At 44.0% G+C, this 26711-nt stretch overlaps 1 protein-coding gene across 3 annotated transcripts in view; it reads right to left on the reverse strand.

The window, feature by feature from the left end:
• WDR59 (WD repeat domain 59) overlaps positions 1-26711 on the reverse strand; it is an 813082-nt gene that overhangs the window by 349168 nt on the left and 437203 nt on the right. For all 3 annotated transcript variants that reach the window (XR_011199955.1, XM_069217643.1, XM_069217642.1), the window contains exon 18: positions 24682-24835. Coding sequence is in view for 2 of the 3 variants with exons in the window: in XM_069217643.1 (XP_069073744.1) it covers positions 24682-24835 (154 nt within the window). In the remaining variant the exon portion in view is untranslated. The remainder of the gene's footprint in view (positions 1-24681; positions 24836-26711) is intronic.

Here is a 26711-nt window from a genome sequence, read left to right on the forward strand (position 1 = left end):
ACAGGAATATACAGGCCTGTCCTATCATTTTATGTGCAGGGTCTCCACAGTCAAAGACACTACTCATACAATTTGTTTGTGAATAGCAAAACAATCGTAAACTTAAACTTATAAAAGTGTAAGTTTACCTTTGTGACTCAGGCCCTAGGTAATTTTTAAAACAGACATTTTGCGCTGCCTGGGAGGCTAGATCTAAGTAGCCATTAGAAATATATACAAACAAGCGGTGAGATGATATACGGCTGTGCTTCATCATGAGGAAAAATATATATATTTACAGGGGATTACTGCGGAGAACGGGCTATAGGAGGTTCACTGGTTAGCGTAAAAAGAACAAGAAAATAATTGCGCAGAGTCAATCTATAGGAAAGTAGCATCTTTCTGGCACAATTGTCACAACTTTTTGCCGGGTGTCAGTATGTTTAGACAGTAGTACACTGGGAACCTGCTAACTAGGACCCAAATTGTCAGTGTTCACTACCCTAAATTTAGTTGTATGGTAATTTTTACACTCCACAGTTGTCAATTTGGTGCACCCATGGAAGCCTCTAGTATATGGTACTTAGATAACCAGAGTATTGGCACACCAGAGGTCCCCCACGGGCTGCAGCATGTATGCCATTGCAGCCTGTGTGAAATGGTGGATGCATGTTTCACTCCAGATATAAGCTTTGCTTTATATCATGATCACTACACTCTGAGCCTGTAAGTCACCCCTAAGGTAGGCCACTCAGTCCTATGGCAGGATGCATGGTTCTAAGTGTGAGGGCAGCCCTACATGAGCACAGGTGTCCCTACAAACCCCAGACTCGACTTCCTGAGCTTTGTAAGTGCGGGGAAGCCATCTTAAGGTATGTAGTGGACACTTGTCAACATGACGTCTCCAACTACATAATGGCTTCACCAAACATAGGCATGTTTGGTATCAAACATGTTGGAATCATGCAACTACCACTGGAATGCCATGTACTCTGGGAGTTCCTAGGGATCCCCCAAAGTCTGTACAGCCTTGCAGGATCTGCAGGCTACCCTGTGCGGCTGCCTACCCAGGACACTGTTCTGCCCTCCTGCTGCTGAGCCAAACTTGGGCAGGGGAAGGAAGAACAAAGGATTTCCTGTAAGATAGAGGTGTGACCACATATTCTTAAGAAATAGTGGTCACTGGGCTTGGGTGGGTGTGCCTCTAAGCACCACTAGACTGCTTTGAAGTGCACATTTGGTGCCCTGTTTGCATAACCTGGTTTGCACTAGTGCAGGAACCCCCAGTTCCCATTCTGACACAAAACCACACAATGGATAGGGGAGTGACCACCCCCTGTCTAGCTCCTCCCCTAGGGTGGTGCACAGAGATCTACCGGGTGGCCACTTGACTCTGCCATCTTGAAAATAAGATGAGCCTAGGTCCCTAGGAGCATCTGACTGGCTAATCCAGCTGGGTGACGCCCATGATCCCCTATGATAGGTGGGTCACTACAGTAAGTGTCGAACACCCTGCCTGCGTAACTTAACCACTCCACTGAGGGTGGGATGCTAGACTTCAGGAACAGTCTGCAGGTCCCCTCTGCAAAACACTTCTGCGACCTGGACACCAGAACCGCTGCTGGTCTTCGCAGGAACCAAGAGCAAGACTGTAACCAGTAGGACTCCTCCTACTGCAACTTTGTTTTCAAATTCTGCAAAGACTCTGCAGCCCCGTGGTCATGCATCCTCCAGAGTTACAGGGACTCAGCCTGCACTTGGGAAAGCAAAAAGGAATCTCCCTTGGAGTGAAGGAGTCAATCCCCTGCATCCACAGGCACCTCAACAATGACCACCGGCTTGTGAATCCTGCTGTTCCACGGACTCTTCAAGGCTCTACAACACAGGTGGTGGTTCTGTGGCTCTCCAAAGGTCTAACCTATCTTCTTTGCAATTGGGAAGTCTGTGGTCCCTTGGTGGAGCTGCTTGGCTGGAACCCCTGTGCACCGCATCTGCTTGTCGTTGCCATGGCTTGTTTGCTCTTCTGTTCGAAGACCACCTAACTTCAAGAAGCCCCGGCTGCCAGCACTCTCCAGCTCCAAGAACGATACCCTCTCTGCAACTCCTGTGACGTGGGTATCCCTCTTTGCTGTGCTGTTGAGGCCGCCCTGCGGCTCACTGTGCCTGTTGCTAGAGGATCCTATTGGGGGCTCCAACGATTTCTGCTGGCTATCCTGGTTGCTGAGTGCTGGCTCTGACCTACCTGCCAAGGCTGGGTCACCAGGAACGTGGATGTCCCCACAAATCCAACAAACTCTGTGCATTTCACTTCCCTGCATTTGCCAAGGCTTGCTGGTGGTCCAACTGACGCCTCTGCAATTCGACAACCACCATGGGACAGCTTGTGGATGACTCCCTGTATCTTTCTGCATTGCCAGGACTCCACAGCTGCACTTCTTCAGCCACCTCCCTACAGGAAAGCATCACTGAGAATGGTGGGCATTGCCCTCCTGCCCCACCTGGCCAACTCCAGGTGTTCTGGACTCTGTCGCCTCTTTGCTTATGTCCTCTTCTTAAGAAATCCCCACCTGGGTTCCACTGATCTGGTCCATGGGTCACGACAGCAGCTGGACAACCGAGGTCCCCACTGACTTCAGACAGAGGTCTCAACATGACTTCACCCCTATGCACGAGGGCTCCCTGGTGTAGGTACTCCACTGTTCTGGGTATTCACGGGTGGGTGCAGTATCCAATCTCAGTTTTCCCAGCGGGTTTCCTTGGGCTCCTCTGGGAATGGTCTTAAAACACAAAAACTCCAAGCTTGAGTTCCCCATGTTATCCTATAGACACTGAACCGAGATTACAGCTCTGCACACGGGCGACTGGGGAATCCTATATACTTACCTTTGAGGTTTTAGTACTTCCGCAGTCCTAAGGGTCTTTGTGTGGTAGTGTGGGTTGGGAGTATTTTTTTTTGTATATGGTATATGGTGTTTTATGTCTTTACTTACCTGTTGCTAAGTATATTTTGTGTATGTTCATATTTCTGGTTAGGAGATATACCAAAGTTAGTTCTGGTGTTGTTCTTTCCTGTGCGAAAATCACTGAGTGACCTGTGTGGTAACTGTAATGGCTTTGCACCCTCCTGGATAAGCCTTAGCTGCTCACTAAAGCTACCCTTATGAGAGCTCTGGTTATCTAGAACGCCTACACTATCATTAAGGGTTGCCTGGACTCAGTACAGGGTGCCTCACCTATAGGTGTACATCATGCATTGAGCAAGCCTACACAATCGACTTGCTTTAGACTAGAAATGTAACTAATGGAGGGATGGTGTTTAACACTTTAGTGCAACTGGTGGTGAAAGTTAAAGTACATAAATGGATGAAAGAAGAACAATGTTAGCAACAAATGGAATAAAGAGGGTTAGTTTGTCGCAAAATGGGGAGTGCAATCCACGAATACAGTTAGTGAGGTGGTAACAATTCCGTTTTTATGACTCACAGATTTATAACTACTAGGGTCAAAACTTCAACTTATTTCGAGTGGACTTAAGGGGCCACTGATAACTAAACAGTCATAAAAGAAAAACACAGCTGTGTAGCACTACAAACATTTTACTTCAAATCTGATTTGTATATATTCTTATGTGCTTTTATGTTGTGTACTTGACAGTAAAACTATAAAAGTAAGCATCACAAGAAAACAGATCCATGACATAATTTGGATTCTAATATCTTAATCCGTTTTCTGTTTAGCTGACAAGACTGAATTATGTTAATAGTCCTTCTGATTGATATTTATTGATTGTGATATATTTAGATTTGACCAACTCCATCTTATTTGAGTGATTCCATTTTGTGTCCTGTGGCAGTTGCAGGGCAGCGTGGGTATTTTTCCTCAAAGAAGTTATTTCTCTTCACTAGCACAGAGTTAGACAGTGCTGGAACATACTATGTGGGATGCGGGCTTGATAAAAAGTTCACAAGACTGAGACGGTCTTTTTTTTTCAAATTTTTTAAAATGTATTTACAGTTTTTCAAAAACAGAGAAAAGCAGTATACAAATACAAACAGTATCTCTCCAGGGTATATGCACTGAAAAAAATCCAATGCGGCTGTATATATGAAGCCCGTATTATAGTAATCTGAATGGAACAGAAAGGAAATGAAGTGAAATAGATAGAGTTAATGGGAAGAGAGAGGGGAAAGGTGTTTCTCATATGGATAAGTGGAGTAGGCTGAATCAGGATTCCGCTTGAAAATATGGGTTTTCTACACTTGATCGTTGTAGGGCTTAAGGATTGAGAGTTATCTAATTGTGAATTTCCTGTGAAGGGGAAGCAAGGTATTTGTTCATGGTGGTTTATTGGAAACAAAGTATTTGTCCAAGGAGCCCCACATGTGATGTGAATTCAATTTCCACAGAGAGTTCTGGAGGGCAATATTGTCTGTTCCCCGGATTTGAGTTATCCAGTTTAACCAGGGTGCAAAGGTAGTATTATGTGTAGATTTCCAATTAACGGTAATCAATTTGATTGCAGCTGTTAATAAGAGGTCAAGAAGAAAGCAATCTGGTTGATTTTTTGATGTTGGGGTCTAGAAAACCTTTGATTAAATATGAGAAGTTCTCTTAAGCTTAATTCCAGAAGTTTTGAACATGTCTGCAGTGAAAAATCAAATTAAACAAGTAGCCTTTTTCCTCTTGGCAGTTCCAACATGTAGATGTGCATACTAAATTCATCCTGTGTGGGCGGGATAGAGTCCAGTAGATACTGTGCAGTAACCAAAATATGGTTTGTGAAAGTATGGGAGTAACTTTATGTGAAGTAACAGATCTCCAGATTTCTTTCCAATGAATTTCTGACATTTTAGAGTGAGAATGACCATTCCAGAAGTCTACAGGTGGTCATTATAGCATCGGCGGTATTTTTCCAATACTGCAGATGCCACAGGCGATAGAAGACCTCAGTGCCTGTGGTCTTCCGTCTGCCATATCATGGATACTGCAGGATTTACGCCACAATAGGAGCAGAAATCCGGCAGAAGCCATGTTGGCGGGCAAGGCGCCTTGGTGGTGCTAGCACCTGCACCGCGCCACCAGAAGGACGCCACAGGCTGTATAATGACAATACAGATGGCCAGGTGGTATCCTTCTGCTGAGGCGCTGCTGGCGGTAGCAGTGCCCCTTCCTGTTCCCTGCCGGACTGCGGGGTGTTGTATGTGCGTGACTGAGTCTGTGTATGAATGTGCGAGTGCGTGTCTGCATGTCAGTGTATATGCGTGCCTGAGTGCGTGTTTGGATGTCTGTATTGATGCGTGTATGAATGAGTGTTGGGATGTATGAGTGAATGCGTGTATGGTTGTGGTGGTGTGTGCACGTCTGCAGGTGCATGAATGGGTGTCGTGTGTGTGTGTCAGTGTCTGTGGGTGTGTGCATGTATGAGGGGGTGGGGGCTAGTGTTTGAATGGGGAGGCAGGGGGGTCAGGTGCTTGCTGGAGGGGGGGTGAGGGTCCAGCCTACTGGTGACAGGGAAGGAATTCCCTGTTATCGATAGCCCTACAACCATGATTTTCGTGGTGGGGCTACCACCACGGAAAACATGGTGGTAGGCAGGGTCACAATACTGCCGGCGGCACTCTGGGGTCCACCAGGTTGGAGATGAACATCTCCCGCCTGGCGGTTCATACCGCTGTGGCAGTATGAGTGGTGTTGTGACAGCCAGTGGCAAACCCGCCATGGTCATAATGTGGCAGTATGCACTGCCAGCCTTGGTGATAACGTCACTTTACCCTGGCGGTCAAAAGATCGCCAGGGTCATAATCACCACCTAGAGACTCCCCAAGTTTTTTTGAGTGTGCGTGGTTGAAGGAAATGGTGGATTTTAGATACTTGGTGGCCTAGTTTGGTGAATTCTGAGATCAAGGAGGGGAGAGAATAGTCATCTTGGTGGGATTTAGCTTTAGGTAGCGCAGCTTTGATTTTAAGAAAACCGGAGAATTCTTGATCCTCAATGTAACAAAATGTTTAAAGATTTTGAAAGGTTAAAGGGTTGGACGTGGTGCCTAGTTGTTTGTGGTAGTATATACCCTTATTTATCCAAGGTGGCCAATATATAGACTGGTTTGATTTGATGTTTGGGTTGGGTCAGAGAGAGGCAAAGTTTGAGGATTTCATTTTAGACTGCAGCTTTTTGACAATTTGAAGTAAGGCATTTTTGGTGTTCTTAAATATATATTTAGAGTATGGTGGATGTTTGTCAGTAGAAGTAAGGATGGTTGCTGGGTTAAGGGTTTTCAATATAGTTTTTTTTTACTTCTAGCCACATCAGGGTATAGTTGTCTGGGGAGAGAACCAGTAGGCCCTTTGTTTGGCTAAGAAAGCTGTTTGGTATTGTCGAAAGTTAGGCAAGTTGAGGCCTCCTAAATGTTTAGGTAATCTTAGTTTAAATAAATGCTATTCTAACTATTTTACCTTGCCAATTGAAATTGTTAATCATTTTGTCCAGTTTACATTGGAAGTCATCAATAAGTGTTGGGGTCGCATGCTTATTAAGTACTTAACAACATGGGATATCATCTTTATCGTTTCAGTGCGGCCCCACCAGGTAATTAATTTTGGGGACCAGCTAGTAACTGTTACATTTTTTGAAGGGTTAGGTGCTTGTTGTGGATTAGGGTATTAATTAAGTCTGAGCCTAATTTGATACCTAAATACTTGACGTATGAAGGCCTCCAAGTAAGGCCTGAGTCACCTAGGAGGATTTTTGATCCTATTGGGTTCAGAGATTTCACTTCAGATTTGCCTTTATTTAATTTATAGCCTGAAACATTTGAGTATTGGCCGATTGCACCCATGAGGGCCTGTGTACATGATTGGGGGGTTGTCAGCGAGAATTAAGATGTCTTCTGCATAGGCCAATAATTTATTTGTTTTCTCATGGAAGAAAATTCCTGATATTTGAGGGTTACTATTAATGTCTAGAAGTAGGGGCTCGAGCGCTAGTAAAAATGAAAAGTAAAGGAGAATGTGGGCATCCTTGTCTAGTGCCTTTTTCAGGATCAAATGGGAGCGATAAAAGACCATTTACTGAGATATTAGCTTTGGGGTTGCTGTACATGGCCATAAATATTTTTATACAACCTTTGCCAAGGTTAAAAATTCTCAGAGACTGTTCTAGGAATGTCCATGAGACTCTTTTGAATGCTTTTTCTGGGTCCAAAGCTATTGCTACAGAAGCAGATTATGAGTTTTTAGCTCTCTCGATGATGTGGCACAGGAGGTGGTTGTTATCAGTGGTCATCCTATTTTTTTTTTTTTTAGAAATCCTACCATAGAGTTACTGATTAGTTTCAGAAGGAATAGATTGAGTCGTTTGGCTATGATTTTTGCGTAAATTTTACATGCTAGATTTATTAGCAAAATTGATCTATAGTTTTTTGGTAATAGTAAATCTTTTCCTTCTTTAGGAATTACTACTATACTTGCTTTAGCAGTTGTACCATAGATTTTTCTTGAAGAGGCATAGTTGTTGAATAAAGTTACTATGGTGGTGTGAATAGAATTTGGCACTGAATCCATCAGTGCCAGGAGCTTTGTTATCTTTTAGTGTGTTGATAGCTTCAGTAATTTCAATTGTGGAGATTGTTTTGGCTAATAGCATTTAGTTTTCTTCTGATAGTCGAGGGATTTGTAGATTATTTAAATACTCTAGACATTGTTCTGTCTTAACTTGATTATCCTCAAAATATAGTTCTTCATAAAATTGTCTGAAATGTCTAGACTTTTTTGAGGATTAGTATGGGTGATATTAATTTTATCTTTAATTGAGGTTATGTTCTTTTGATTCTGTTTGTATTTAAGGTATGATGCAAGCATCTTCCCAGTCTAGTTTGCTTCACAAAGCTTGAGCCTTTTGAATTCTTGATCCATACTTCCACTCTTTCGCTGAGTATTCTGTTATATTCGTATTTCTTTGTAGTAAGTGTGGTGAGGATTTTTGTCTCTAATGTTCTAATATGAGTGGATCTAAATGACTGATCTCTTTCTCAAGAGGGACCTGTTTTTTGATTTGTTAATCATTGTTTTCATTTCTATTAGTGTGCCCCTTAAGGTCGCTTTAGGAGCATCCTAAAGGGTTTGTATTAGTATGTCAGGCGAAGAGTTATCTGTGAAAAAGTCAGAAATAGATGTTTCAATCTTTTTTATATTTTAAATATTTATTTGGCCGATTAGGTGAGTATAGGAGCTAGAAATAGGGATATAGTCTATTCTCGTGTAAAAGTTATGAGGTAGGGAATAAAAGGCATAATCTCTCGAGTTGGGATGTTAAGTCTCCACACATTTTTAAGATCATATTTGGAGCAGATATTTTTTAGGATCTTATGGGATTTGGGTGGGCAGTAGTTACATGTGGATTGTCTGTCAAGTGTAGTATCTAGTGGAAGATTAAAATCTCCAGCTACAATTAGGAAGTCATTGGATGGTAACTGACCAATATTTTCTGATAGTGCGCTCCAAAAGGCAGTGTCCTCATTATTCGGGCCGTATACATTTATACCATGCATTCTGGAATTGTCTTTTCTCAGTGTGGTTATGATCCATATGCCTTCCTCGTCAGAAGAACAAGATTCAACTAGCAAGTTAGCTTGTTAGGAGATCAGTGCAATTACCCCATTTTTTTGTGAATTGCCGGGAAGCAATGCACATCACTAATCCAATTATTTTCAAGCTTCCATGTCTGAGATCCTTGTTTCCTGGAGGAGGATAATGACCCCCTTAGCTTTGTAAAGATAGTTCATTATTTTTTGACGTTTTATAGGGTGGTTTATGCCCTTTACATTCAGAAAAACAATATTGATATTGTTCATAAAACTAGAGTTAGTCATGTTTATGTGGAATGTGCTGGTATTGTTGGGTGAAGTATGAGGCTGGGTCTATTAGATGACAATATGATGTACTGATACTGTTAGAAGAGAGGAAATTCACACTTTCTCTTAAAACAGATAAATAACTTAGGTAGTATGGTCTGTCATATGTATACACAAACTGAATATGGATGTATTTTTCTATCTTATAATTAAGCAAGGTATTCCATCAAATATCATGTGTGTAAGGTCTCCAGTGCATATCTTCTACTCTCGCATGCAATATATTCTTAGGAAGGGTACGATGCGTGGAATAGTATAATTCTGGTGTGATTATCTCACGTGTATCAACCATAAAAATCACAACAAAAATGGAAAGGGAAAAGGAAAAAGGGGGAAGAAGAAAAGAAGAAAATAAAGAAAAGGAAAAGGGCGAAATAAACCCATTCCCACACTCTTGTCCTTTCCACCCACCCCCCCCAACCTTGCAAGATAAACATGGAGTAGGTGACAAGGAAGAGCGAGCGTTTCTCAATGCGGAGCAGAACTTGAAAGGTAATATGTCCAGTGTACACCAATTACATAATAAAGTTCTGAAGGGAAGATCGTGTGTATGCATCTGAAGTTGAACTTTGGTAATGTATTTGAAAGATAGGAGCATGAGATATGCAAGCAATACATAAGAATTAGTACAGCATGTGAAATTAGGCTGGATGGTATCTTTTTAAACATAACCTACAGATCAGCTGGCACATTCCAAAACATTAAACAATCTAAAAGTGATAGGTAAGGCAGTATTTTGTCAAATAACAAAGAAAGTATGGCGGAACGTGGGGGATAATATTTCAAATTACCCCCTTCTTAACAGATTCTATGTAGGAAGAATGTTATCATGACAGTGGGTTAGACTATTATTAAACATTTAGCAGTTATGAGCATAACATTTACATGTTAGGAATATGCATAAGTCCCACATCCAGAGTCTAGTTGCCTGAAAACGGTTAATCACCACCTATTAACACTAAATTATTCAAATATCTGGACAAATCTACATCTGACAGGTAAGGGTTGATAGTATTAATCGTTACATTCAAAGGATGTGAGACCAGTCTACGAGTGATGTAGAACTATGTGACAGTGTAAAGAAGCCACATTGTAGAAAAAAGATTTAGGGCGAAATGATTTGGTTCACTCGAGCTCCATGAGAATGGTTCACTTAAGATTCAATGTGTCAGGTTTTCCTTTTGTTTGATGAAACTTTAGAGAGTTCCATCTCATGACCTGACATCCTGCCTAGGAATGTTTTTTGGGCATTATGGGCATCAAAGATGTGGTATTTTCCTTTCACTGTTATTCTGAAAAAAATGTATTTTCATGTCCTTTAGTCTGTCACGTAGAGCCAGAAGTCCTTTCCTAGTCCTGTGAGACATAGCTTTTTGATTTGTTTCAGCTGATATGGTTATTTTTACGCATGTAGAACAAGACAGCTTAGACGTGTTGAACAATCAAGGGTCTGCAAACTATTGGTCTTGGTTTTGTTAGACTCCTATTGGAAGGTTTGAATGCTGGCACTCTATGTGCACTTTCTAGTCCAAATTGTTTGGAGAATAGGAGGATTATGACTTGAAGTATGCAGCTTTCAAGAAAGAAGATGCAAAAGTTGGGTGAGCCATCATTGCTTTCAGATCCTTCAGTGCAGGAAAGTGCCCTTGTTGGAATGATTGCCTCCCCACGTTTTGCCTGATATTGATGCCAACTTTGACAAGAGTGTGTGGGATCCTGCTAACCAGACCCCAGCACCAGTGTTCTTTCCTAAAACATGTACCATTGTTTCCACAATTGGGACGCACTGGCACACTGTTAAGCCCCTTGTAAAAGGTACCAGTGGTACCAAGGGCCCTGTGGCCAGGGAAGGTCCCCAAGGGCTGCAGCATATATTGTGCCACCCTTGGGGGACCCCTCACTAAGCACATGTACACTGACACTGCAGCTTGTGTGTGCTGGTGGGGAGAATAAGACAAAGGCGACATGGCACCCCTCTCAGGGTGCCATGCCATCAAACCACTGCCTGTGGCATCTGTGTGTCACCCCTCTAGCAGGCTTTACAGCCCTAAGCCAGGGTGCACTATACCACAGGAGAGGGCATAGCTGCATGAGCAATATGCCCCTACCGTGTTTAAGTCAAATTAGACATTGTAAGTGCAGTGTGGCCATATTGAGTACATGGTCTGGGAGTTTGTCATTACTAACTCCACAACTCCATGATGGGGTCACTGAATACTGGGAAGAATGGTATCAAACTTCTCAGCACAATAAACCCACACTGATGACCGTGTTAGATTTATTGGACAATGCACCCAGAGGGAATCTTAGAGATGTCCCCTGTATTTTACCAATCCTGACTGACTGGTCTGTGCCAGCCTTCTACTAAGAGACAAGTTTCTGACCACATGGGGTGAGAGCCTTTGTGCTCTCGGTGGCCAGAAACAAAGCCTGCCCTGGGTGGAGCTTCACACCTCCCCCCTGCAGGAACTGTAACACCTGGTGGTGAGCTTCAAAGGGAAAATTAGGAAAACCAGAGTGACCACCTCAGCTGGCACCACCCCTAAGGGGTCCAGAGCTGAGGTGACCCCCCCCCACCCCCTTGCAAAATCTTTTATCTTAGTTTGGAGGATAGGGACCAATAGGGTTCCGTCTGTGTCCGCCTCCCCAAAGGGAGTGGACACAGGAAGGGTGTAGCCACCCTCAGATCCCTTTGACACCTCTAAATCCAAGAGTTAAGGGCTCCCCTGAACCCAGTTCATCAGATTCCTGGCGACCTCACAGGAAAGAAGAAGGACTGCTAAGCTGAAACCCCAGCAGAGAAGACGGAAGATGAAAACTGACTTGGCCCCAGCCTACCGGCCTGTCTCCTGCTTCAAAAAGCCCTACAAAAGAAAGCGATGCATCTTGCGAGTCCAGCGACCTCTGAGAAGACTCCAGAGGACTGCCTGCATCACAGAGGACCAAGAACTCCCATGGACAGTGGCCCTGTCCAAGAAGAAACTCCATCTAAGGACTCCAGAACCACCCTGGATCCGAGGGTTCTGCCCACTCTGCACCTGACGCCCACCGCCTGAGTCCAACCGACTAGAGCTGGTCCCCAGGTGATTCTGAGCAAGTGCCCACCCTGGGTTGACCCCTTCATTCCACCACAACAACACCTGCAGACTGAATCTGTGGGGTCCCCTTAAAGCAACAGGATCGGATGAAGATTCCCGATGCCAAAAGATACCCCTGCACCTGCACCCCCCTGGCCTTGGGGAATCCGACCTTCAGTGCAGCAACGTCCAGCAGACGGCCCCCCTCCTTGTCTAGCCTTTGGTTTCCCGGAACAGACCACCTGGACTACACCTGCAGCATCTTTGTGGCCCCGGGGTCCCCCTATAGGAAAGCACTGGGAGCACTATGCTGTGTTTGTACCCTGCACCCGCTCGCACGCCGCTGAGGGTGTGTGTTTGGTGCTGACCTGTGCCCCCCCCCCCGGTGCTCCTCTAACCCCCCCGGGTCTGCCATCCAAAGATGCGGGTACTTCCCTGCAAGCAGGCCTGATTCTGAGTGCCCCCAGTCTCCATAGGAGCCCTTGTTAAATGTGCCTCATCTTTGACCTCTGCACCCAGCTGAACCAGTGTTGCTGGTCATAGGATTTTGTGGTTAAATTGAACCCCAACCTGTGGAGACTGGAATTGTAAGTCTTGTACTTATCTGTAAATCGTACCAACTTTTCTTCCCGCCAGGAACTGTTTCTGAAATTGCAGTGTGTCAACATTTAAAACAGATTATGGCCATTTATTCAAACACTGTATAACTTGCCAATTCTAATGAAAGTGGTATTGCTGCATATGTGGAATACTTATTTATTTATGTACTTACCTGCAACTTGAATCTTGTGGTTCTAGAAATAAATTAACAAAATATATTTTTGCTATATAAAAACCACTGGTCTGCAGTTAGTCACTTGAATGTGTGCTTCTCTTATTGTCTCTGTGTGTACAACAAATGCTTTGCACCACCCTCTGATAAGCATAACTGCTCGACCACACTGCCACAAAAGAGAGCATTAGTATTGTCTACTTTAGCCTTTGTTAAGCCTCTGGGGAACCCCTGGACTCTGCACTCTATGGGCCTCATTATGAGATTGGGCGGCAGCAGAGGCCTAATGGAGCCTGCTGCAATGTGGCAGTGAAATGTGCTACGGGGCTGTGCAGGGCCCCCCTGGACCCCCTCCCTCCCACCGAGTCCCTCATTCAGTGAGCCTTTCCATGGCGGTGTAAACCATGGACAGGCTGTCGGATGGGGACTCGTAATCCCGAGGGCAGCTCTGCCCTGGTGGATTACAACTGCTGGGACCGCCAGGCTGCAGGCAACCTGGCGGTGTCGGAGGTTGGACTGTGGCGGCTCCGCCATGATCATAATGTCGCAGTCAGACTGCCACTTTGGCAGCGGTCCAACTGTGACCACCAGGGTCATAATGAGGCCCTAGATCTCATTTTAATATAGTATATACAGAGCCCGCTTCCTATATTCAGGGATTCCAAAAATCCTTAAGTTACCTCTTCTATTTCAGTCTTCTAGCTCAGCAATGTCTTTTTTCATAGCCTTTGTTTTTTTTTTTTTAAAGAAAGAATATCCGTGGTAGATTTACTTTTAACATCTTCCCGGTAGCTGATTCTTCGTTCTGCCTCCAATATTTTGTTGTTAACAGTGTAAATATCTGCTCTGATCGCTGTCAGTTCAAGTTGCATCGAATCAGTATTTTTTAGTAGATTTAGCAAGATCATGAACATCCTACAATTTCTCGAGGATCATGTACATTGCACTATTTATATCAGCTTTACTTTTGATGGGCGAGTCTGGGAAGGTTGGCTTCGCGATAGAGCGTTTAACATGAGGTTTAGGTTCCTTCTAAGCCATACTGGAGTTTTGACCTTTGCCTGTCAGACGTGATGAATGTTGGCAGAGTTTAGATAGCAGGCCAACAGTGAACACCAGTAGCTCAGTCTCGGGTTTTAAAAGAGTAGATATTGAGGACTAGAGAGCAAGATAATGGTCTTGCGTTGAGACCACAATCTCTAAGGACTGTCAGACTCAATTATCTTGCTAGTATCAGAGGACTAAACTGTATTGGCTCTCGCACCAGAATTGAGGACTACAGAGGGTGTATCCAGAGGTTGAAGTTCAAACTTGATTTTAGAGAGCCCAAAGGCTGAATTTCCTTTTATTTTGTAGAGTAATGTGGATTTGTTGGGTCCAATTCTGCTATGCAACAGATTATTTTAGAGGCGTTCTAAGCAAGCAGAGATCACAAGGTACATATGGTGACAGTTCATCTATGACGTTAGGTTTTAACATTGTATCTTGCGCTAACTGTGTGTTCTCTGTGCTGGAAGATGTGCATCTTTGAATTAGAGTTGTTAGCAGAGATGTGCTTGTTTACACAGTTGTTTAATCAGCCTTGGATTGATGATATGTTCAACGCCATCTTAAGGTCAAGCATGCCATTTAGTTGCTTGTATTGCTTATCTTCATAGCAAAACAAAATAACATTGAGAGATGGTAAAAAGCACTCTGGTTTCTCAGTCTAGGGGTGCAGCCTTCAATCTTTATCTTTTGAGCTTTATAGGGAGAGAGCCGTGGTCGAATTAATGGGCAGTCGCCGCCATTTTAAGAAGTGCACAATGTTCCCGGTGAGAGGTAAAGAAGAGATTTTAATGTTTAGGGCAGACCTGACCTTCCGTCCTTGGACGGTATATTCGGCAAAAAAACTTCAGGTGTTGGTATTTGTCTGGAGGTTGACTTGAGTAGTTTATAATGTGGCTGAAATCATCTGGTTTGTTTCGCGCCGAAAGGAGAGATGGAGTCAAGCTCCCATGCACTTCTCTGTCCAAGTCATGCCCCGGCAGACACTGTTTTCATTAGAGGAATGCACAAGTCTGTCTCAGAACAAACATTGGGAGCCTACCCAGCTTCTATGGGTGTTTTTGACACAAATGAAGTACAGCCAGCGTTTAGTTTCATAACAAAGGAGAGGGGGTTCTGGAACTCTCTTCTTGAGGTGTTTTAAGATATAAAAGACAGGGAGACTTGGTGCTCAGACAGGAGCTTGCCTGTGGAACAGACATGTTGCCCAGAATCGAAATATAATGCAGATCAGGTTTGCTGCCTGACTGATCCGAGTAAACTCTCAATCGTCCTGGCGAGGATGATGACTTCAACTCTATCAGTGAAATATATTACATCTTGATTATACAGCTCATGTTTACATGCTCTACTGGTGAACTGCATATTTCTTTTTAGGTTTTGACCACTTGATATATGTGTTTATCTTTGTATATACACATGTTCTGTTGTATTTGAGTTGTATGATAATTCTCATATAATCATATGGTGTTTATTGGATATTTGGGAAGTGCCTTAATAAATTCATTATTCAGACTAAGAGTGCTGAATTCTTTTGGCATTCTGTCCTCTTAGTTTCAATGAAAGCAATACATTTGTTCTTTATAAACATCCTACTTGGTTGTTAAGGTACCCGGATGTTTAGAAGAATCATTGTCTTTGGTAAAAACTATACACCTAGGTTCACTCCTGTTAAAGAGAAAATCCATGGTTTTAGGTTTAGAAATGTTAAGATTCTTTTCAACATTTTTGAGAACATATGAGGCAGATCACAGCATATAGTACCAAGTTAATATCTCTTGCCATACACCAAAGACTTAACCAAGCCGACAGTCTCACAGGACCTCGTTTGACCCAATCATTGGTTGTCTGGGACACCTAAAGACATTGTTCCAAAATGCTCAAGACTCATGGTAAACACCCTTCAGAAATTCTTGGAACCCTGAAAAGCAATTTCATAAATGCCAGGAGGTAAAGATATCTTATCTACGTGGATTCCAGTTTGGACCATTCCACTGCCATAGTTTCTAGCACAATTCTAATTTTCAATCATGTTGATACCTTATTGTTGTGCTCTTACTCTAACAGCTAATTGTAAGCTAGAAACTGTATTTCTTGCTTTTCAATTTAGAATGCAGAATAAAATTCTGATAATGATAGATATTGTCATGGTGAAAAGCAATATTTTGATGCACAGCAGAAGGCAAGAACTATATTCTTCTACTGTCTTATGTAATATCTAGAAATTCAAACCCAAATTGTGCAGCAGGCTGTCTGTTTGGTGGGAATATTCTCGGTGATAAAGTGCATGTTGTAGAAAGATGGCTCTGTATATACTATATCAAAATGAGATATAGTGTGCACAGAGTCCATGGGTTCCACAAGAAGCTTGACAGAGGCAATAATAGATAATACTAATGCTCTATTTGTGGTAGTGTGGTCAAGCAGTTAGGCTTATCAGAGGGTAGTGTTAAGCATATGTTGTACACACACAAGCAATAAGTGAAAACACACACTCAATGACTTAACTCCAGGCCAACAGGTTTTTATATAGAAAAATATTATTTTGTTAATTTATTTCTAGAACCCCAAGATTCATTTAGCAGGTAAGTACATTAAATGAAAGGTACTCTGCATATTAATAGGTGAGACTTTGAATAGATTCAATATTGTACACTGTTTTCATTAAAATGGCAAAAAGCTATTTTAAAAGTGGACACTGCAATTTTCAACAGTTCCTGGGAAAGATAAGTACATTCCGGTTTCAGAGGTAAGTATCACACTTACAGGTTACATTTCCGGGGTATAGGTAGTCCACAAGGTGTTACACTTCCTGCAGGGTGAGGTGTGAAGCACCCTCACCCAGGACAGGCTTTGTTTCTGACCACAGAGTGCACATCCCATGAGGTCAGAAGCACGTCTGGGAGTGGCAGGCTGGCACAGACCGGTCAGCCGTGCACTAGCAGTTGGGCTAACATACAGGGGGCATCTCTAATATGCCCTCTGTGTGCATTTCTCAATAAATGGCCTCCGTGTGGGTTTATTGTGCTGAGAAGTTTGATACTAAACTTCCCAGTCTTCAGTGTAGCCATTATGGTGCTGTGGAGTTTGTAATGACAGACTCCCAGACCATATTCTCAGTATGGCTACCCTACTACTATGTCTAAGAAAACATCTGAGGGGAGGGCCATGTTGACTTTGTCTTTTCTCCCCACCAGCCCACACAAGCTGCAAAGCAGCGTGCATGCACTGAGTGAGGGGTCCCTGAGGGTGGCATAATACATCCTGCAGCCCTTAGGGACCTTCGCTGGCCACAGGGCCCTTGGTACCAGGGGTATCTTTTACAAGGGACTTAACTGTGTGCCAGGGCTGTGCCAATTGTGGAAACAAAGGTACAGTTTTAAGGAATTAACACTGGTGCTGGGGCCTGGTTAGCAGGGTCCCAGCACACTTCCAATCAAAGCTGGCATCAACACTAGGCAAAAAGTGGGGGGTGACCATGCAAACAGTGGCATTTTCCTACACATGTGCAGATACTTGATTGGCAGATGAGCTTCAGATTTGAACTATTTTCAAATTTCTGTTCTAACCCCCAGTGCACAAGTCAAATATGGAGGCTACCCTCCTCTGGAACACCAGAAAACCCTGAAGTTGAGTTCCCACTCATGCCTATTTAGAGTGTCTGTCAAGCTGTTGTACAGACACATTTTTCACAAAGAAGGCAATGTTATGATTTAACAACTCCGTGTTTCCCTTTATAACTCTTGTGTCTTCCAGCTATCTGGTTCCAAATATTATGTATGGTTGTCATGCTGGTCATCCTGAATCAGGAAGGCTTTCATGACTGCTCTGACTTGAGCTCTAAAATTTGGAATGCTGCCTCTTTGGATCACCAAAGGCTGCTCATGGACAGTTCCTGTGGACTTGCCAGCTTTTCAACTAAACATCTATGGTTTCGGTGTGTAATTTGTAAAAGATTGAATGTCAGTGTCCAAAGCTCTGCTCAGAAGTCAGCGGCCGATGAAATTAAATGTTGACGCACCTAAAACTAAGGTTGCATGCTCTATATATTTCACAACATGCCTCTTTATCTCATTATCAGACAGTCACTGCCCCTTTATTTCACTCTCGCAGGTAACTGATTTCTCCCTTTAAGATGTTTTTTTCATCAGTCCCTTCCTCTGTATTTGTCATTTTTTTGTTTCTCCTTCTTGCTTTCACCAAATATTGGACGCAGACAAGTAAGAGCCGGTTGCTAAAAATAAGTGCCGGTTGTCCCCACTATTTCAAATTAAGCACTGTGTGGTTCTAACATCTGCTGTTCCTGTGCCTGAAAATATAATCCTATTCCTTCCATCATGTGAAACCATCCTTCGCTGTGCTTGTGTCCTGCAAGTGCTCATCCAAATGATGTATGGATTGATTTCAGTGCTGGCAGAGCTATTCCTGGAGCATCCACATTCTAAGGTGCACTAGGGAACAAGAAATCTGCAAGATGACAAGGATCCCAGTGGAACTCTTTAGACATGGGCAACAATGGAGTTCTTCAACTCTACAAATGCTTCTAGAGCTAAAGGTTTGCTTCCATTATGTTTTGACAAATAGGCCTTCAGCTGAACTGTACCCCAAAGAAAGTCTGCCTGCTTGGAGAAACAAAGGATTTCTCTTCGCTCAAGGTGAAGTCCAAAAGACCCAGCAGTAAATGGTACTGTCTACTGAGAGTTGTATTTGGCTGTATGGGACCTGGCTTTAAAAACAGTCAGCCAAGTGTGGAAAGAAACATACTCCTGTTCAACAAAGATGGTCTGGCAAAAGAATCAACCTCTTGGTGCTGACATGCTGGCCAAAGAGAGTTTGATCTGGAGGTGTTGTTTATTTACCATGAATCACTGGTATTTTCGGTGTGGAGGGTACGCACAGTTAAGTCTCCATTTTCAGGAGGTCATTAACGGTAATCATTAGTATAACTGGTTCCTGATGTAATTGATTTGCACTCAGATTCAGGACTGCATGCCAACTCCCTGACTTGTTTCTGACCAAGAAAGAACTTGAATGAAAGTCCAGCTTCTTTTGTACCTTGAGAAAGGTCTCACAGCATCCTTTATTATGAGTTTTAATGCTTTCTTCCAAACGACATTCGAATGTATGAAAGTCAAATTTGCCTTGGTTCGTACTGAGTGCCTGAATAGGGTATTCTGTGTTTATGCTGGATTTTTGTACTTTGCAGATGGTATGTTCTCTTGTACTGCATATAAAACTGGGTTGGATCAGTGATTACACTGTAAGCATAATTTTACAATGTACAAAAATTAACCTTTTGCTCTAGATATTGTGCCATTACTTGGTGGCATGAATTCCCACATATTGTTTATTGCTGCACATATTTAAGGAGTGCTTTCCCAGTATCCTAAGCAAGCTGTGACACAAGAGGGCTACTTTCCCTCTAAAGTGCTATAGTTGTGATCATAAACAATACAAAAAGATAATTTGTAACTTGAAAGAAGCTGACAAATTGTACAGCTGTGCCTGGACCAGGCATATTGCCTAGCTTTCTAGAACATTTACTTAAAATGTATGTATTGTTGAACGGCTTGGTAAGCATAAGTAGGTAAAATTCAGATTTTCCTGCAAATTAAACAGTTGAAAAAAAAAAAGAATTTATTTCCCTTCGGTAACGCCTTATCTGGTTGAGACAATATTTAGTTGCAGGTTCCTTACCTTAGGATTTCCCTTAGGCGTCTGTCTGGATCCAGAGATTTCTCTCGAACAGAATCCCTGCATGGCGTTAAGTGGCGTCAATTGGCTCTGCATCTGTCATCGGCGTATGATGTTGCGGGTCCTATATAGGCACCATCCCGGCGTGCACATCAGCAGAGCCATGAAGGACACTGAACACAGGTGCCTCAAAACTAGGGCACTGAAAGGAGAATCCTTGTCCCTAGAAAACAGTTTGCAGAGCTGGGAGAATGGGAGGGTCGGAAAGGAATCTGCAACTAGATATTGTCTCTACTATATAAGGCATTACTGAACGTAAGAGGTTGGTCTGCAAACTAAGATCATACTAAAATGTCCTGCAGGCCCGAATTGGCAAAGTGCTTGTCCTTTTGGATCTGACTGTCCAGGCAGTAGAGTTTGGTAAACATGTGCAGAGAAGACAACATTGCCACCTGACAGATGTCAAGCCTGTAACTCTGCATTCTAATGCAGTGGTTGATGCTTTTGCCTGGGAATAAAGAGCATGCAAACCTTTCGGGGGCTGCTTTTTCACCACTGGGTAGCAGATCTTAACGCAGAGGATGGCCCATCTGGAGATAGTCCACTTCTGCACTGCCCGACCTTTCATCGCATCCACATAACGGACAAAGAGTTGACCGTCCACCCAGAACTCTTTTGTATGATCAAGCTAGAACGGGGCAATGCTCTTTCTGGGTCCAGGCGGTGGAGTCTCTCCACTTCCTTAGGATATGGGGGTGAGTAAAAAGTAGACAAGGTTATTGTTGTCCTACATGAAAGGGCGTGTCCTATTTTTTCAAAAAGGAAGCCCTAGTGCGAACCACTACTTTGTCAGCATAGATGGATAGGTAGGGCAGGGTAGATGACAATGCCTGCATCTCACTCATTCTGCAGGCAGTGGTAATGGCCACAATGAAGACTGTTTTCAAAGTGAGAAGCCCGAGAGGACAATTGTGGAGAGGTTCGAAAGGAGCACACATCAGAAATGCCAAAACCAAATTCAAATCACATTGAAGCATAATGAATGGTAAAGGAGGAAACATGTGTAAGACCTTTGAGTAACCTATTTACAATACGAGACAAACCAAGATGGTTGATCAGGCAACCAAAAAAAAACAGAAATTGAGGATGAATAACCTTTGAGAGTGCCCACAGCAGAGCCCTACTGGGCCAAAGAAAGTATACACAATGTTTTGGTGAAAGGATGCCTGCCTGCTAAGATTACACAACAGATTTTGAGAGAACGGTTGAAGGCTGTTAACTGTTGTGGCTCAATCTCCACACAAGAAGGCGGAGAGTTGACAGGTTTGGGTGGAGACCAAACCCCTGGAGCTGCAACAGAAGATCCTCCTGAAGGGGCAGTGTGATCGAAGGATTGATGGCCATGCTTAGTATCTCGGGATACCAGACTCTCTGTGCCCAGTCCAGAGCTACAAGAATGACCTGCGTCCAGTCGTTCTTGATCTACTTGAGTACTCTGGGCAGAAGTGGTATGGGTCGAAAGTCGTACAGGAGGCCTGAATTTCACTTGAGACTAAAAGCATCACCAAGAGAGTGCCGCCTTGGAAACTCCAATGTGCAATCCTGCCGACATTGCACGTTCTCTGTGGTGGAAACCAGATCTAACCATGGCTCCTCCCACTGCTGAAAGAGACCTTGCACATTGACCAGATGCTTTTTCATTCATGATCGACTAAGCATTGTTGGCTGAGTTTGTCTGCTCTGGTGTTCAGAAAGCCAGCCAGACGTTGAACTACCAGGGAAATGCCATGTTATTCCAGCCACACACAAAGATGCTCAAAACATCCACAACCCCACCCAGCTCTGCTTGTTGCAGTACCACATGGCAGTGATGTAGTCTGTGAACACCTGCACTACTTTCCTCTTAAGAGAGGGAAGAAATGCTTTTAATGCTAGTCTGATTGCACGGAGCTCCAACAGGTTGATGTGGGGTTCTGCAACGCCGGAGGCCAGATGCTTCTGATCTCCATCTCGCCCACAGGTCTGTCCCAGCCCAGGAGTGGTGCATCTGTCAGTACTGTCAGACCTGCTTGGGGAAGGGAGAGGGATCTGCCTCTGGCCCAATTGCGGTTCGTTAACCACCACTGCAGATCTTGCACAGTTCCCGCTGTAATATGGACCCGTCAGAGAGATTTCCCAGATGCTGCACCCACTGGAACTTCAGGTCCCACTAGAGATAGTAGGTGCCATCTGGTATGAGTCACCAGCAGGATGCAAGAGGACATGAGGCCCAGCAGCCTCGGAGTCATTCTCACCAAAATCCAGGATAGAGGCTGAAACATCGGTATCATAGCCTGATTATCCTGGACTTGGCCGCTCCTGAGGATAAGCCAGAAACTGCACTGTGTCCTGAACAGCTCAGATGAAAGGGACCATCTGAAAGGGACCATACAAAGGAGGGTGGTTATGCTATCTTGTTCGCACATCCAATGTGTCCATACAGTTGCCCAGGATAATGATGTCCTGATTACGGTGAAACTTGTTCCATGGGTGCCATACTGGTAGTTTACACCCAATTACCAAGGGTGTAGGTTGTGTCGACTGGAAACCAATCAACCACGGTAATTGTTATGAGTTGTCAGGGCAGACCAAAGCAGTCCGTAAAAGTCCATGTAAACAATCAGGTATGTTAAAAAGAGTCTTGAACATGTCTTGTGAATGTTTTAGGTTTATTCTTTTCCAGGCACGATTCATCCAAGAAAACAGCCGACACGTATTTCGTTACCTAGACTTTTTCAAGGATCTAAGAGTTAATGTACAGAAGAAAATACAGTAAGATGTAATGACAATAACAGAGATTTATAACTATTAAAGGATTACATGATGCCATGTGGTGGAAAAACAGCTGGGTTGAGTACTCACAAAGGACAGGTAGGGAGGTTGGTTATCAGGGGGAACCTCTAAGGTGGCCTCTGAGTGCATGTATTTTATAAATCCATCACTGGATTCAGTGAGGGTTTATTAATATGAGATGTTTGATACCAAACATCCCTATAGATAGTGAAGCCATCATGTAGCTGGGGAACCTGTAGTGACCACTGTCCAGCACAAGTACTTTAAATGGCTTCATCATTCACTTACTATGTCTGAAAATCGATAGTCACAGCAGGGGCATATCTGCTCATGCAAGTATGCCCTCACATATAATATAATACACCCTTCCTTTAGGGCTGGAACACCTGCTAGAGGGTTGATTTACATATATTGCATGCAGTGTAAAGGGGCCAGGGCACACAGGATGTGTGCCATGTCGTGTTTTCAATTTAGTTCTGCACCAAGACATGCAGCCTTTGAAAGCTGCACTGTGTGCACCTAGTGAGGGGGTCCCTGAAAGTGGCACAATTCGTGCTGCAGCCCTCAGGGGCTTCCTGTAGTACCCCACACCCTAGGAACCAGGGTTACCATTTGCTAGGGACTTGTAGTGGTAAGTGAAGGTTTGCCAAATGGAAGAAACGACTTGCAGTCATGGTAAAAGAGACCTGGCACTGGGGACCTGTTTAGCAGGGTCCCAGTGCACCTTCAGTCAACATTGCACCAGAAACCAGGCAAAATGTGGGAGGTAACCATGCCAAAAGAGGCACTTTCCTACAGGAGATTAGTCTTGACTGACACTGAATGCAACTCAAGGTCCAGGACCTCAGCTGCTCTTCGTACCACCATAGAATATGAAACTGCCTCCTCCATAGCCACGATAGGGGGATAAAGCATGCCAGAATCTGGGGAGGTATCCAGCCCATTGGCTTCACCCAAGTCCGTAACTCAGTCCATAGAGTCTTAGCCCTGGTATTCTAAAGAGTGCAGAGACTCCTCCCATTCCTCAGAATAAACTAGTCCATAAGAAAGGGGCTCAGGATCTGACATTGGAAGCAAGGGTACTGCTGGCGTCAGAGTTGGCGTTGTTTGACGCCCAACTGGCTCTGTGGCAATGAGAATGGGGACGGCTCCACCCGGGAGCACAGGCAGTGCCAGGAGCACCAGTGTAAGGACGGACGTTGAGGAAGGTAGAGGTGGTTCAACCAATGCCATCCTGGAACCAAGCATGGATCCATGGGTACTACTCGGAGCTGAGGCTGAAGCCGCCGGCGCGGACCCCAAAGGGGCCAAAAGGTGCGGCAGCAGACCGCCCAAAAATAAGGTGCATGGCCTCACAAAACTCCTTCTGTGGGGCAGGGTTGCTCCGGCTTCCGGAAACTCAGTGAGGCAAAGACTCGCGCCAGACGCAGGCTCCGCAGAGGGATGCCTAGAATGACGACGCGCCTGCATCTTGTGGGCCAATGGACGAGGAGAAGTTGAAGAACGGTTTGTCTTTTTCTACTCCTTTTTATGTCTCGACTTCTCCAATCACCCCAAGGCTTGGAGTGAGAAGACGACGAGTGGGGGCTCAGCAACCGATTCCGAGACCTTCCTCTCAATTCAGACCATGACGTGCGCAAAGACAAGCATCGCACCGCCATCAGCTTTAAGGACCACTCTCTCAAAGCCTTCGGATGCATGGCCCGACACTTCGGCTCTTGGTTGAGCTCCAGGCATCCAAGGCACACAAAGTGCGAATTGGTCATGAATATCGCCCGATGACAGGATCCCCCCGGTCTTGAACCCGGTCTTCCCCAATGATGTCCCTCGATGTACCAAGAGTTAACACTGACAAAAAGTTTTTAAAAATTGACTGAAGGGTAGTTCTCTTTGGGTCAGCGCTGGCTGGCACAGAAAGGAAAGAACTTTGCCGCAGGAGTGCCTATATAGGACCTGCAATGTCATATCTGGCACAGGCGATGCCAACGACGGACACGAAGCAGATAGACGTCATCTAAAGGAACGCTTGGGTACTGCTCCAGAAAAGTCTCCAGATTCACACTGACACCTAGGGGGAACTCTAACGTAAGGAATCTGCAACTAGATGTTTTTATCAGATCATTAAATTTCAATAGCATGGAGCATACAATAACAGTGACACTTCTTGAGAACTTTAAAGCAATAACCTCATCTAAGTATTTGCTGTATTGACAAAATCTGAAGGATGATCAGTAAAGTTCAGATTGGAATTATTAATTCCATAGTCATGAACTGCCAATTTCTGGGAGAAGGTGATGGATAAAGCACAAGTGGAAATGAAAGGTAAAAAAAAAAGTCATGATTATTATCTGCCATGTTTCTGTGTACCTACCCTCTCCTTGTAGTAGAAGGAGCTGATGGACACTTGCTCCTTTTCGCTGCGGGTGGGGCTTCCACTGTATAGCCTTAGGTTGCCTGTGGGCTCTGTGCGGATCTTCATTGGTGTCACCAAGCCGCTGTGGTAGGCTGACAGAGCAGACAGGGACCTGTATGGGAGAAAAAGCATTCTCCTGTTGAATGCTATGTCATTTAACTTGATATGCTCACTTGTTTCACTATATCAGGGACCACTACTATATAAGTTTAGGGGACTTTCAAAAACACACAGTTGTCCTCTGCTTACATTTTTACAAAAGATATATCTCGAGTACACAGTCTTTAAATGTACATGCAACTGTACAGCAGGGCATCAGAAATTATGAGCAGGTTGATCTGGAGGGTTGGTTACCGTATTCATGTTTTCAGATATAAAAGGATGGTAATGCAGTTTTTTTAGTCCTAGCATCACTGCAAATTACAATACACTATAACACAGGTAAATGTAACTAAACAACTTTGAACAGCAGAACCAGCGTATATAGATTAAGGAAGGATTTCAGGAAATATGTAAAACAAAGAGCGCAATCATCATACCATGTCAAGGAAAAACACCAACAACAGAAAAAGGATTAAGACCAATGGCAAGTGCAATGCACTGTTTGTTAGCTTTTTGATTTTTTGTTTTGCCCTTCCCCTTGTCCTCTCTTTCTAAAAGCTGCACTAAATGTTACTAATATCAGCAACTGTTTCACTTGTAGTAGAAAAAACACCTTCCCGCCAATTATTCTGGACTCATGCATGGCCCCAAGTCAAAGGAAGGGGCTGCAGAAGACAGCTTAGATAACAAGTGTTTCAGTTTAGGAGCTTAGAGCCTCAGCACCCCAGCTTGAGCCACTTTCTTTTCCTCTACACTAAAAAGGGCCAGTCCCATCACCACTCTTCATTCTGATGGTGGCCTGGCTGTAGATGCAAAAACAAGGTGATAGATGAAATTCTTGAATTAATTTCAGCCACTGGCAATCGTTCGGGCCGCATCCCAATCCATCGTTTTTTTGCCCACCATGCCACTTCAGTTTGGATCCAGCCATATGCAGATCAATTTTGAACATGCTCCTCAACTTCCAGGCCAGGTCCTCCCTGAATTGGAACACAAGCAACCTAGGACCTGTTTGTAGGAAAGTAGCACCTTTCTAGCATAGTTCCCCCACTTTTTGCCTGGTGTCAGTGTGTTTAGACTATAGTACACTGAGATCCTGCTAACCAGGAGCCTAGTGTCAGCGCTCTCACCGCTAAATTTAGTTCTAAGGTAACTTTTGCGCCTCACAATTCGCATACTGGTGCGCCCATGTAAGTCCCTAGTATATGGTACTTGGGTACCCACGGCATTTGTATACCAGAGGTCCCTCATAGGCTGCAGCATGTATTGTGCCATCCATGGGGGCCAATGCAAACTGTGACAACAGACCTGCCATTGCAGCCTTTGTGAAACAGTGCATGCACCTTTCACCCCAGATATAAGGTTTGCCTTATGTCAGTGTCACTAAACTCTGTACACCTATAGGTGAGGCACCCTGTACACATCCCAGGCAACCCATAGTGATAGTGTAGGCGGCTCTAGATAACCAGAGCTCTGTTAGGGCTAGCTGTTTAAGCCATAAGTGGGGCTTGTGGTCTGTCTCAACAATTAAGTGAGTGCCAAACAGGTATGTCCTCAACTTCTTTAGGGGCAAGACCTCAGCAAAGGCCTCCCTCTCTATAGCTGACAAACCTTTCTCCCTGGGGTTTAACCTTCTGCTGATAAAAGCTAATGGTTGATCCTGAACCTCTTATTAGCTGGGATAGCACTGCTCCTATTCCTGTTTCTAAAGCACCTGTCTGAACAATGAATTGTTTTGAGTAGTCAAGGTTTTTACGAATGGGAGCTAAGCACATGGCCTTTTTTCATGCAGGACATTAAAGGCCACTTGACAGCTAACAGTCCAGTGTACCTTTTTAGGCATTTTATTAGAGGTGAGATCATTCAGGGGGTCACAATGGATCAAT

Source organism: Pleurodeles waltl, chromosome 12 (genome assembly GCF_031143425.1).
Source record: "Pleurodeles waltl isolate 20211129_DDA chromosome 12, aPleWal1.hap1.20221129, whole genome shotgun sequence".
Lineage (NCBI taxonomy): Eukaryota > Metazoa > Chordata > Amphibia > Caudata > Salamandridae > Pleurodeles > Pleurodeles waltl.